Source organism: Tupaia chinensis, unplaced genomic scaffold (assembly GCF_000334495.1).
Source record: "Tupaia chinensis unplaced genomic scaffold, TupChi_1.0 Scaffold000217_1, whole genome shotgun sequence".
Taxonomy (NCBI): domain Eukaryota; kingdom Metazoa; phylum Chordata; class Mammalia; order Scandentia; family Tupaiidae; genus Tupaia; species Tupaia belangeri.
The window spans coordinates 4,504,444-4,516,786 of NW_006159692.1; the positions used below are offsets into that span (position 1 = coordinate 4,504,444).

Genomic DNA, 12,343 nt, shown 5'->3' on the forward strand with positions numbered 1-12,343 from the left:
CCCAAGTATCACCAGTTTCTATTCCTGTGGAATTTACACTCTAGTGAGGGGAATAAACAAGTAACGTAATGATTACATAAAATTAATTATTAATTCCATCATGTAATTAAAATAATACAAGCGTGGCCAGCAGGTGGTGTGGTGGTGAAGGGCGCTAGACTCCCACATGGCCGACTGTGGTTCGAGTCCCGGACCTGACATCTTGCTTACTCTTTCACTCTGTCCCTATCTGATCAAAATTTAAGTAAGCAAATCACCCTCAGGTGTGATTTAAGTAAGAAGTAAGTCCAGGATTCGAACCATGGTTGGCTACACGGGAGTCCAGCGACATAGCCATTACGCCAATTGCTGGTCCCCTTACTTTCCCTTTTTCTCTCTGGTCAACTAAAAAATGATAATACCAAATAGAATTAAATTTAAAAATATATATCCTTTAAAAAAAAACAAAGGTTGAAAGATACAGAGAGTCAACCATCTGTTTCTCCCTCTTCACTGTCTTCTTGTTCAGGACTCTTCTCAGGGCCTTCCCTTGAAAGCCTCGTTGACAGTTACAAACACTACAGACCAGCAAATGGTGTAATGGCTACGTTGCTGGACTCCCACTTGGCTGACTGTGGCTTGAGTCCCAGACCCGGAGGCTTGAAACTCATGCCAGGCCCATGTGCGTGCATGGCCAAAATCTTGAGAGGAGAATGGAGGAGAAAGGACTGTGGCATGGCCATTCCCCCAGGGGGTGATTTCTCACTGTCTGTCTGTCTCTCTCTCCAGTGATTACATGTGCCTTATAGCAAAAAGCTCTTAAAAAAAAGGGAGTTACAAACACTGAAGGCTGCTTTTTCTATCTGTATTCCTACCCTTATGGTCCCTAGGGAAGGGCCCTGAGGTTTGGCAAAGAAAGAAAACCATAAATGTGCCAAGTAGTGGCATGGTAGTCAAGGTGGCTTTATACCACATGGTCTATGACACAGTTCAAGTCCCAAGTCCATGACTCGTACCGTGGTCAGCAATTTGGAAGTCCAGGTCCCTTAACCACTGTGCCACCTGCCAGCACCAAGGGAATAATTTTTTAAAAAGAATTATTTTATATAACTTTATTTATTTTAATTTGACCAGAGTGAAAGAGAATGAGAGAGAGAAAGTGAGAAAGAAAGCCGTCAAGTCTGGGTGGGACTCAAATTGTGGTCAGTCATGTAGGTGTCCAGCGCCCTTAACCACCACGCCACCTGTTGGCCCCCCAAATGGATAATTTTTTTTTTCATTTAACTTTATTTATTTATTTATTTATTTATTTATTTATTTATTTTTATTTGACCAGAGAGGGAAAGTGGGGGGGGTGAAGAGAAGAGGATAGAGAAAGAAAGGGGAAGTGAGAAAGCAAACTGCCATATCCGGGACTTGAACCACTGCCAGACATGTGGGAGTTCAGCACCCTTAACCACCACACCACCTACCAGCCCCATAAATAATTATTTTTGTTTTGTTGAGAAGTTTTTGCTATAGGGCATGTGCTCTCACCAGAAAGACAGAGACAGACAGAAAGCGAGAAATCACCCCTCAGGGGGGATGGCCACACCACAATCCCTTCTTCATTCTCCTCTAGGGATCTTGTGCATACTTGCACACACACCTGGCATGTGTTTAAGCTCCCAGTTTCGAGACTCAATCCACGGTCGACTACGTGGGAGTCCAGCAAAATAGCCACTACGCTAACTGCTGGCCCCAATAATTCTTTAAAAAAAAAAAAAAGATAGTCAAAATCTGAATTTGGATAATCTCTATACTTATGCATTCGGGGACTGTGGTTTACTAGTTCATGAACAGTGTGTGAACTGTGTGTTTTCCTCAGTTTACAAGCACACACATGCGGACTTATTAACATCCTACCTAGCATTCAAACCCACAGACGGTAACTGAGCCGCACAGGAGTCAGGAATTATGATAAAAGATGTTTCAGGCTAGGCACTGCTGTACTGGTTTTGGAGGCTAGATCTCACATGGGGTTTGAGTTCCAGATCTGCTGGCTCAAAAAACACACCAGGTGTGTGTGCGTGCCTGCCCAAAATCCCAAGAAGAGAATGGAGGAGAAGAGATCGTAGCATGACCATCCCCCATGGGAGATGCTTTCTCACTCCTTTATTTTTTTTGGAGAGGTTTTGAGAGACACAGAAAGTGAGAAATCACTCCCCAGGGGGCTGGCCACGCCACAATCCCTTCTCCTCCATTCTCCTCTCGGGATTTTGGGGCACGCATGCACGTGTGCCTGGCATCTCACTCTTAATCTCTCTGTCTCTCTCTCCAGTGAGCACATATACCTTTTAGCAAATTGAAAAAAAAAAGTATCAGTTTAATAAAATGATTTATACAAGAAGTTGTTTCTTGGCCTAGTGGCTAAAGGAGCAAGATCCCATAGGACTGACCAAGGCTCAAATCTCAGCCCTAGCAGCTTGAAAAATATACTGGACGTGTGAGTGAGTGCCCCAGATCCTGGCAGGTGGGAAAATGGAGAAAGGACTGCAGGACAACCATGTCCGGTTAAGTGCGCTTTCTTCCCCTCTCTTTCCCCCGCTCAGTGTCTTTAGTAAGTCCACCTCTTCTGACAATTAAAAATTAACAGTAGGGACCAGCAGTTGGCGTAATGGCTATATTGCTAGACTCCCACGTAGTCGACTGCGGTTCGAGTCCCGGACCTGGTGGCTTAAACTCACGCCGGGTGCGTGTGCGTGCGTGCCCAAGATCCCAAGAGGAGAATGGAGGAGAAGGGATTGCGGCATGGCCATCCCCACCGGGGGGTGATTTCTCGCTTTCTGTCTCTCTGTCTCTCTCTGTCTGTCTGGTGACCGCACGCGCCCTACAGCAAAAAACTCTCCAAAAAATAATAATAATAAAATAACAGTAATAGGGGCCAGGGGGCCAGCAAGTGGCATGGTGGTTAAGTGTGCTGGACTCTCACATGGCTCAAATTCCAGACCTGGAGGCTTGCTTTCTTACTTTCCTTCTCTCTCTCTCTCTTTCACTCTCTCTCTGCCTCTCTGGCCAAATTAAAATAAGTAAAGTTAAATAAAATAATTATTTTTAAAATAATAATAATAGGGATCAGCAGATGCTGTAATGGTTATGTTGCTGGACTCCCACATAGCTTCCCATGGTTCAAGTCCCATGGACAACTTAAAACCTATGTCACGCATGTTTGAGCATCCCCAAAATCATGAGAAAAGAATGGAGAAGTGATTGAGACCTAGCCATCCCCCAGGGCATTTCTTACTCTGTTTCCCTCTGTCTTCCTGGTGAGTGCACGTGCACTATAGCAAAAGTCACTCTTAAAATAATAATAATAAGGCAGGTCTCTTAGCATAGTCATTAAATAAACCTAATCTCACATGTCCAACTGTGGGGTTCACAGGCTAGCCCTGGTAGCTTGAAAAACAGACTAGGGAGACCAGCAGATGGCATAATGCTTATGTTGGTGGACTCCCACAGTCGACCACAGTTTGAGTCCCAAAACTGATGGCTAAAAACTCACACTGGGTGTGCGTGCGTGCATGCCCAAAATGCCGAGAGGAGGATGGAAGAGAAGGGACTGCAGCATGGCCAACCACCATGGGTGGTAATTTCTCTCTTTCTGTCTTTCTGGTAAGCACGTGCACCCTATTGCAAAAATTTCTCAAAAAAAAAAGGAAAGAAAGAAAAGAAAATACACTGAGTGCATGTGCCCATTTATCTGAAATCCAGACAGGATAGAGATGGAGAGGGGACTGTGGTGCGACAATGGCTTCTTAGGGAGTGATTTCTCCCTCTCCTTTTCCCTCTGTTTCTCTGGTAAATGCATATGCCCTCTGGCAATTACAGAAACCAAAACCAAAACCAAAAATGTATTCAAGTGGTATACACAGGGCCTGCAGATGGCATGGTAGTTAAGGTGGCTGGACCCCACACGGCCAACTGTGCAGCTGAGCCAGGACTGCAAGCTAGAAGACATGCTGAGCACATGTGCATGCTTGCCTAAAAGCCTGAGAGGAGAACAGATGAGAAGAGAGTGTGGCATGGTCATTCCCCCAGGAGTGCTTTCTCCAGACTGCACATACAATCTTTTTTTTTTTTTCCCCCAGTTTTTGTCTTAGGGCAGTGCACTGTGGGGAGTAGGGTTGGACAGACACATTGAGAGGGAAAGTGAGGAATCACCCCCCAGGGATATGGTCAGGCCACCATCCCATCTCCTCCATTCTCCTCCTAGGATCTGAAGCACCCATGCTCATATGCCTGGTGCGATTTTCAAGCCACCGTGTCTGGGACTCGAACTTTGGTTGGCCATGTGGGAGTCCAGAGACTAAACTGCTATGCCATCTGCTGGTCCATTTTTTTCCTTCGTTTTCAGAGGGTGCAAATACTCACTAGAGAGAGACAGAGACAGAGGGAGAGGAAAAAGCAACCCCCATGGGGAATGGTCATGCTGCAATCCCTTTTCCTCAGCTCTCCCTCGTTTCTGGATTTTGGGCAGGCATGTACACACCCGGTGTGTTTCTCAAGCAGCCAGGCCTGGTGTGATAGGCAGTTAGCTAGAAATGAGCAGGCAACCCTAAAATAATAGCAGAAGGATATCTGTCACATCAATCACAATTTATCAGGAGTGACGACCAGACCGTCTGAAAAACTCCTTCCTCCTACCCAATTATTCACACAGGAAGGTAGATCCCATTTTGCTTCTATAGTACCTAAGGAAGACACGTAGGGGTAGTTGTAAATTTTACTCTTATCATTCCTCACAAGTATAAAAGGACCCAACAGGACTTTTTGATTAACATCCTTATTCCCACTGGGGCAATAAACTAATTGGGCAGTTCATCATAAGAAGGATGCTCCTATCACTCAGGCTCACACTGGGCATGTGCAATTAGGTAATCAAATTCCTCAAATTCTTTACCTGGGAGAGAGATGCACAAGCACAGGAGAAAGCCTGTGATTTCAAAGAACATAGATACTTGGGGCCAGCAGATGGCATAATAGTTACATCGTTGGACTCCCACATAGTTGACTGAGGTTCAAGTAAAGACCTAGAGACTTTTAACTCATGGCAGGCACATGTGTGTGTGTGTGTGTGTGTGCCCAAAATCCCAAGAGGAGACTGGAAAAGGGAGTGCAGCATGGCCATCCCTCCTGGGGGCTGATTTCTTGCTTTCTCTCTCACTGTGTCTCTCACTGTGTCTCTCCATTTCTCTTTTTTTTTTTTTTTTTTGTTCTTTTCCTTTTTATTCTTTTTTTTTTTTTTTTTGGAGAGAGGGCGTGTGCGCTCGCCAGACAGACAGAGAGAGACATAGAGACAGAAAGCGAGAAATCACCCCCCAGGGGGGATGGCCACTACGCAATCCCTTCTCCTCCATTCTCCTCTCGGGATCTTGGGCACGCACACACACGCGTCCGGCGTGAGTTTTAAGCCACTGGGTCCGGGAGGTGAACCGCGGTCGACTACGTGGGAGTCCAGCGACATAGCCATTACGCTAACTGCTGGTTCCCATCTCTCACTGTGTCTCTCCATCTCTTGAGTGAGTACATGCACCCTATAGCAAAAATTTCTCTCTAAAAAAAAGAATACAGATACTATGACAGACCTCCCACTGTTGAATATTCATTATTACCTCTAGTGATAAAAATAACACCTGCCAGTTCCAAATGTAGTTGCTACCTAGCAACCTGCCCACCCGAAAGCCTTTGGGGTGTATATCTTTTCTAAGATCTTTCTTTCCTATTAATTCCCTTTTCTACCTGCTTTTTATTGTGTTTGTGGCTTTATTTTGTGCCTCAGGGCAGGACTCTAATTGTAGTTATCTGGACCTAAAGAACCAAGGATTTTACACAATGCAGTTCAACACTCTTGCATCCTACGGGGGGCTTGAACTGGATTTCAGCCATGTGAAATCTGGCTGCCTAAACCACTTGACTATGGAGCTGGCTCAAAGTATATAAATCTTTTGTGGGTTTTTTTGAGAGGTTTTTGCTATAGGGTGCATGCGTTCGCCAGAAAGACAGAGACAGAGAGTCAGGGAGACAGAAAGCGAGAAATCACTGGGGGCAGGGGGGGGTGTGTGGTCACACGCAGTCCCTTCTCCATTCTCCTCTCTGAATCTTGGGCACACACCCAGTGTGAGTTTAAGCTACTGGGTCTGGGACTTGAAGTGCAGTTGACTACATGGGAGTCCAGTGATGTAGCCATTATGCCATCTGCTGGTCCCAGTACATGCAATCTTTTTATTTTTTATTTTTTTGAGAGGTTTTTGCTATAGGGCACGTTCAAAGACACAGAGAGACAGAGAGACAGAAAAGAGAAATCATCCTGTTTGGGGATGGCCACACCACAATCCCTTCTCCTCCATTCTTCTCTCTGGATTATGGACACATATGCACACGCACCCGGTGTGAGTTTAAGCCACTGGGTCTGGTCGACAACATGGGAGTCCAGCGACATAGCCATTACACCAACTGCTGGTCCCCATACAATCTTAAAAGAGAAAAACCAGATCAAATACATGTGCAGCAATACTGGTGGAATCTAGGTTACCTATTCTTTTTATTCTTTTTAATTTTTTTAAAGCCTCTGGTCAGGGAGTCAAACCATGGAATTCAACCACCTTAACCACTACCCTGCAGGCTGCCCCATATTGTTATTATTACTTTTTATTTGTTTTTGTTATAGGGTGGCAATGAGAGAGAGAGAGAGAGAAATCATCCCCAGAGAGAGTATGGCCACCCTCAATCCCTGAATTGTCTTTTGAAAGATCCTTCCATTGCAGGGTGAAAGCAGTAGAGGAAAGAGCAAAGAGCTCAAGCGGGCAGACTTGCTCAGCTTGATGACTTGGTTCAGGGAAGAGGTAAGAAACTTGGAATAAGGCGGTGGGGATAAAACCAGTAAGACTGCACTAGACGCGGGGGATGAAGATACCAAAGGTCCTGGTTGACACCACGTGAGCAAGACTGGGGTGGGAGTCCAGGGATAGAGTTCTATTTGGACAGGTCCTTTTTGAGATCTGAGCCATGGGAGAGTAGACGGAGTATCAGCCGGAAGCTGGCTACGTAGAACAGGGATCGCTGGCGATCTGAGCTGTTCATATTTCCTGGGAAGGCATGCAGGGAGTAGCTAAGTGGAAGAGCACTCAGGAGCCCTGAGAGTTCTCCACTGCATTGGACCGTTACTCAAAAACCTAAAGTAACATCTAGGTTCCGTGGGTTAAGCGGAGCCCAGAAGTACAACTCCCGGAATCGACTACAACACAGGCCCCTGTTACCGCATCTGCCAGGCCGGCGACCTGCACTTTAAGCGGCTCAGCATCCCCCAAGCACCTCCAAGGCCGACGTGCACCTACGGAAAGCCGGAGGGAGGTGCGCGAGCCGGGGCCCCAGCACCGCTGCATGCTGGGACTTGTAGGCCCCCGACACGCGTGCTTCCGTAAGCCTCGGAGGTGCCAGACCCAGAGGTGCCGTTAGATGCGCCCTCCCCTGCGTGGACCCTTTGCAGCGGTCGTCCTAAGACGCAAATCTGACCTTGCTTTCTTCCTCGGAATCCTTTGTCTACAATAACTTCTCACCACCTGAAGGATAAATCCAGAGTCCTTCAGGTGACATTCAGTGTCCATTTCATCATAACCTCATCGCTTCACACTTGCTAATTATTTTGCAAGCCCATTCTGCAAGCCAAGGCAGCTAGCTGCCTTTGGGCCTCTCCCGGGCTTTCCCAGCCCTCGGAATTCGCCATCAACTAGGATCCCGGCAGCCTCTCCAGCGTGTATGATTCGTCCTAATCTAGCTGCGCGGATCGGGTCACTGATTCTCACCACGACCCACTGAGACGGACATTGTTACTTCCATTTTTGCAGTTGAGGTTATTTTGGCTCAGCGACGTTATGTAACACGAGCAGGGCCACGCCGGCCTGGACTGCTCCCCCGCAGCCTACGCGCTCCCCAGCAGCTAATTATTTTGCAAGCCCATATTACAAGCCAAGGCAGCTAGCTGCCTTTGGGCCTCTCCCGGGCTTTCCCAGCCCTCGGAATTCGCCATCAACTAGGATCCCGGCAGCCTCTCCAGCGTGTATGATTCGTCCTAATCTAGCTGCGCGGATCGGGTCACTGATTCTCACCACGACCCACTGAGACGGACATTGTTACTTCCATTTTTGCAGTTGAGGTTATTTTGGCTCAGCGACGTTATGTAACACGAGCAGGGCCACGCCGGCCTGGACTGCTCCCCCGCAGCCTACGCGCTCCCCAGCAGCCGCGGACACACCAGCTTTTCGCTCTCCCGCGGGCCACGCCCCCGGGGCGGGGCTCAGTGACGCCACCGCGTCCCATGGTGCCTCGCGCGCCGCGCTGTCATTGGCCGGGCGACGCGGCGGCTGTTTCAAATCGAGGCGCCCAGGCGTTTCAAATAGAGGCGCCCAGGACCCTGGGCAGAGACGGGGTTCGTAGTACCGCAGCTCGGACTGGTGCGGACCGACCCCACGGCCGGAGCACCGGGTGGAGAGCGGGACGCTGAGCTTGATCTGCCGTCGTCAGTCTTGCAGCCCCCGGCAGCGCCCAGGCCCGGCGCCCGCCCGACAGCGCAGGCCTCCGTCGCCCGGCTTAATTTTTGGCGGCAACGGTCATGGCGTCCCAGCCAAATTCTGCGAAGAAAGATGACAAGGGGAAGAACATCCAGGTGGTGGTGAGGTGCAGGTAAGGAGAGGTTGCGGGAGTTCGGAGCGCTGGGGCTTTGCTGCGGGGCTCCGTCCTGCGCGGTCGCGGAGGAGGATTTCGTTTGCATTTTCTGAGAGGACCAAACCTGTCTGTTTCCCGTGTTCTGATCAAAATGACCCCAGGTTGCTGTGAGTAGTAGATTAGTGCCTGTTTTTCAGGAGGAAAGTGGGATGTTCGAATTGGAGTTTCTAGTTAAACTGCCATTCAGGAGAGTTTGTTGGTCGTTTTTACTGCAAAGTGCTTTCTTTAGAGGTGAGGTCGCTGAAGATGAAGGCGTTACTTTTATGTGCTATGCTGTGCAGTTTGTCCGTTTGAAAGAAGGCTGCAGACGTACTCGGAGATGGCACTTAGGCTGGGGTTATCGTCATCATCTCCATCACCTGTGAACAAGTCATCAGTCATCTCTTGACTATTCTAAATGGCAGTATTTTCTTCCTCCCTACTAAACAAACGTCACCGTATGTAAACAGTAGGGATTAAGTTATAGAGTGAGTTTAGTTTTTAAAAGATCACAAGTGAAGCTCGGGTCGGTACGTTGTGCTGCAACTCGGTCTTCCCTTTCCTGGCTGCCGGTCTCTGCAGAGAGACCAGACGACTTTCTGGGGTGAGGGGGTGTGTTGGGCTGTTTGGCTCTCCCCTGACCGGTTCCAAATAACTCCTCAGTTTTGAAATGACCTAGTAGAGCAAGACATACCTGTAGAAACTGCTGCTTAATTAGAGACTGATTTATTCAACTTTTTAAATGCTCTGTACAGTACTGGCATGTGTTTCTGTTTCTGTTGTTAAAGGTTGCTCTTGCATCTTTTCTGTAAATTGAAAAGTAGAATTGTGTCCTGGGAAAGTTCATGGAAAATAGGTACTATTATGTAAAAAACAATACATGGATTTCTTTTTTCTTTTTTGGCAAGCCGATTTTTATTATGTCTTCATTTCTTGCATTTGAAGTACTCTTCGATGACGTCTCTGGCCTGAGATTCCTTGTCATAGCGCTTAACTACTACACAGCTGCAACCAACCACTTCACGGGGTATTCCCTCTGTCAATTTTACAGAGGCCTACCCATTCTCCTAGTTTCTTGTTGTTATCAACCTTAATCAGGTTGATTTGGTGTACCGCACAAAGGGCCTCCACCAACTTGACCTACATAGGTTCATTACAGTTGCATGCAAGCACACGCTGGTGGGCTTGGCGCTTGTCTAAGGCTTTGGGCTTCGCGAATTCCACGTGCTAGGCCATTGTGGATGAGGGCGGTCTTCAGCACCTCTTGTAAAGCAGTATAAATGTCCATTACACCTCCAGCTTCAATGCCTACCTCTGCCCTGGCCCTGGCGGTGGATTACAGGTGGAGCTGAATCTTGAACACCCCAGCCTCCGCCTCCGAGCAACCCGGTGGCGGCAGGGAAAGAGCAAAAACAATACATGGATTTCAAAAAGAATTTTTTTTGCACTAAAATAAACTTATACTTTAATTTCACTTTTCTACCAGTTTCTTGAAGCCCTCTCGTATTTAAAAATTAAAAGGTATTTTTGAAACTTGTATCAACAGGCTTTTTTAGTTATTGTATCTAAGCTCTGGTGATTTGAAATGTAGATATCAAAGACATGATGACTAGATTTCTTCATTAGGTGTAAAAGGAGAACTTTGGTGGTAACCTAAAGTCTAGCCAATGACCAGATGCATTCTGGGGCTTCTGTTAGTAGTTACTTCTTTGGGTAAGTTTTTGAAAAATCAGCAGTGCATATGACAAATGCAAATGTTAGAATGATTTTGGTTGTTTCAATAAAGCCAAAAAAGCCACATTCCCAACATCAGTGCAGTCAGTATTATGTTTTCTGTGTGCACTTATTTTTTTATTGCTAGTTACAAAATATTTCAGACATATAAAATGTTATAAGGAACAATGTATGAATGTTTGTGTAGCCATCACCAAGATTAAGAAACAATCTTTATAGCTAAACCACCTGTGTACACCCCTGCCTGCGCCCACAGTTAACCATTAGCTTGAACTCATACGTTTCAAGCTTTGCCTCAGAGGACATTTCTTCTTTATCTCCAATGAATGGTGCTTAGGTTATGTCTAACAGTTACGGTGATGTTAGTAGAGATTTTTCAGTTTAGCCTTTTCTCTTTCAGATAGTCTTTCTAGGTGGGAATCTGTCATTAAGCTTTACTAGATAAGTAACTGTAAGTTATGAGGCCCTTAGGATTTGGTAATTCTTTTCTGGGCTCAGATAAAGTAATTTATGTTGTTTAAATACCTCAGGTTTTGATGGCCACATGTGATCTCTGTTACATATTCTTCTCTGATTTTTTATTTTTATATTTCCAATGTTTTTGGCACTGTTTAAAACTGTAAAATCCTTGGGAACCAGCAGTTAGCGTAATGGCTATGTTGCTGGACTCCCACGTAGTCGACCCCGGTTCGCCTCCCCGACCTGTGGCTTAAAACTCAGGCCGGGCGCATGTGCGTGTGTGCCCAAGATCCCGAGAGGAGAATGGAGGAGAAGGGATTGCGTAGTGGCCATCCCCCCTGGGGGGTGATTTCTCGCTTTCTGTCTCTATGTCTCTCTCTGGTGAGCACACGCGCCCTGTAGCGAAAACCTCTCCCCCCACCCCCCCACAAAAAAACTGTAAAATCCTTGTTAGATTGTTAGTAGAGGAAAAGCAAGATTTGACCCATAATACTAGCTACTGACTCTGATCCCCCCTCTTACTGCTCCTCGTTTTCTGAATTTTAAAAAATATGTTCATATACATATATAAAATTTACCATCTTAACCATCTTTTTAAAAAAGAATTATCTTATTTAGCTTTATTTATTCATTCATCTTAGCCACTTTTTTTTTTTTGAGAGGTTCTTGCTGTAGGGCGTGTGTGCTCTCCAGAGAGACAGAGAGATGGAAAGTGAGAAATCACTCCCCAGGGGAGATAGCCATGCTGTAATCCCTTCTCCAGGAATCTTGGACATGCATGCACATGTGCCCAGCATGAGTTTCAGCCTCCGGGTCTGGGACTCGAATCAGGGTCGAATACATGGGAGTCCATCAGCATAGCCATTAAGCCAACTGCTGGTCCCGCATCTTAGCCACTTTTAAGTATACAGTTGAGTGGTGTGGTATTAAATACATTCATAATCTACAACCATAACCAACCATCTTTAAAACTCATCTTTAAAAACTGAAATGCCCATTAAACAATAACTCCCTATTGTCCTCTCTCTCCAACTCTGACCACATCCCATTGTCTATGTCTATTGGTTTTTGAGTAACTTATTTCACTTAGCATAATGTCCTCAAGGTTCATTTAACCTGTACAGTATATGTCAGAATTTACTTTCTTTTTAAGGCTGAATAATATTCCATTTTATGTACATAGCACATTTTGCTTACCCAGTCATCTGTTGCTGCTTCTGTGTTTTAGCCATTGTAAATAATACTGCTATGAGCATGGGTGTATAAATATCTTTTTAATATCCTGTTTTCAGTTTTGGGGGAGTATTTACACAGCAGTGGAATTGCCCTATCATATGACAATTCTATTTTTTAACTTTTTCAGGAACAAACATACAAATTTCCACAGTGTCTGTATCATTTCACATTCCCAACATCACTACAAAAGACTTCT

At 46.1% G+C, this 12,343-nt stretch overlaps 1 protein-coding gene across 1 annotated transcript in view; it reads left to right on the forward strand.

Moving 5' to 3' along the window:
- Positions 1-8,376: 8,376 nt before the first annotated feature.
- KIF11 (kinesin family member 11) overlaps positions 8,377-12,343 on the forward strand; it is a 63,082-nt gene continuing 59,115 nt past the window's right edge. The window contains exon 1 of the mRNA XM_006147638.3: positions 8,377-8,697. Within this exon, the coding sequence (XP_006147700.1) occupies positions 8,627-8,697 (71 nt within the window). The 5' untranslated portion in view covers positions 8,377-8,626. The remainder of the gene's footprint in view (positions 8,698-12,343) is intronic.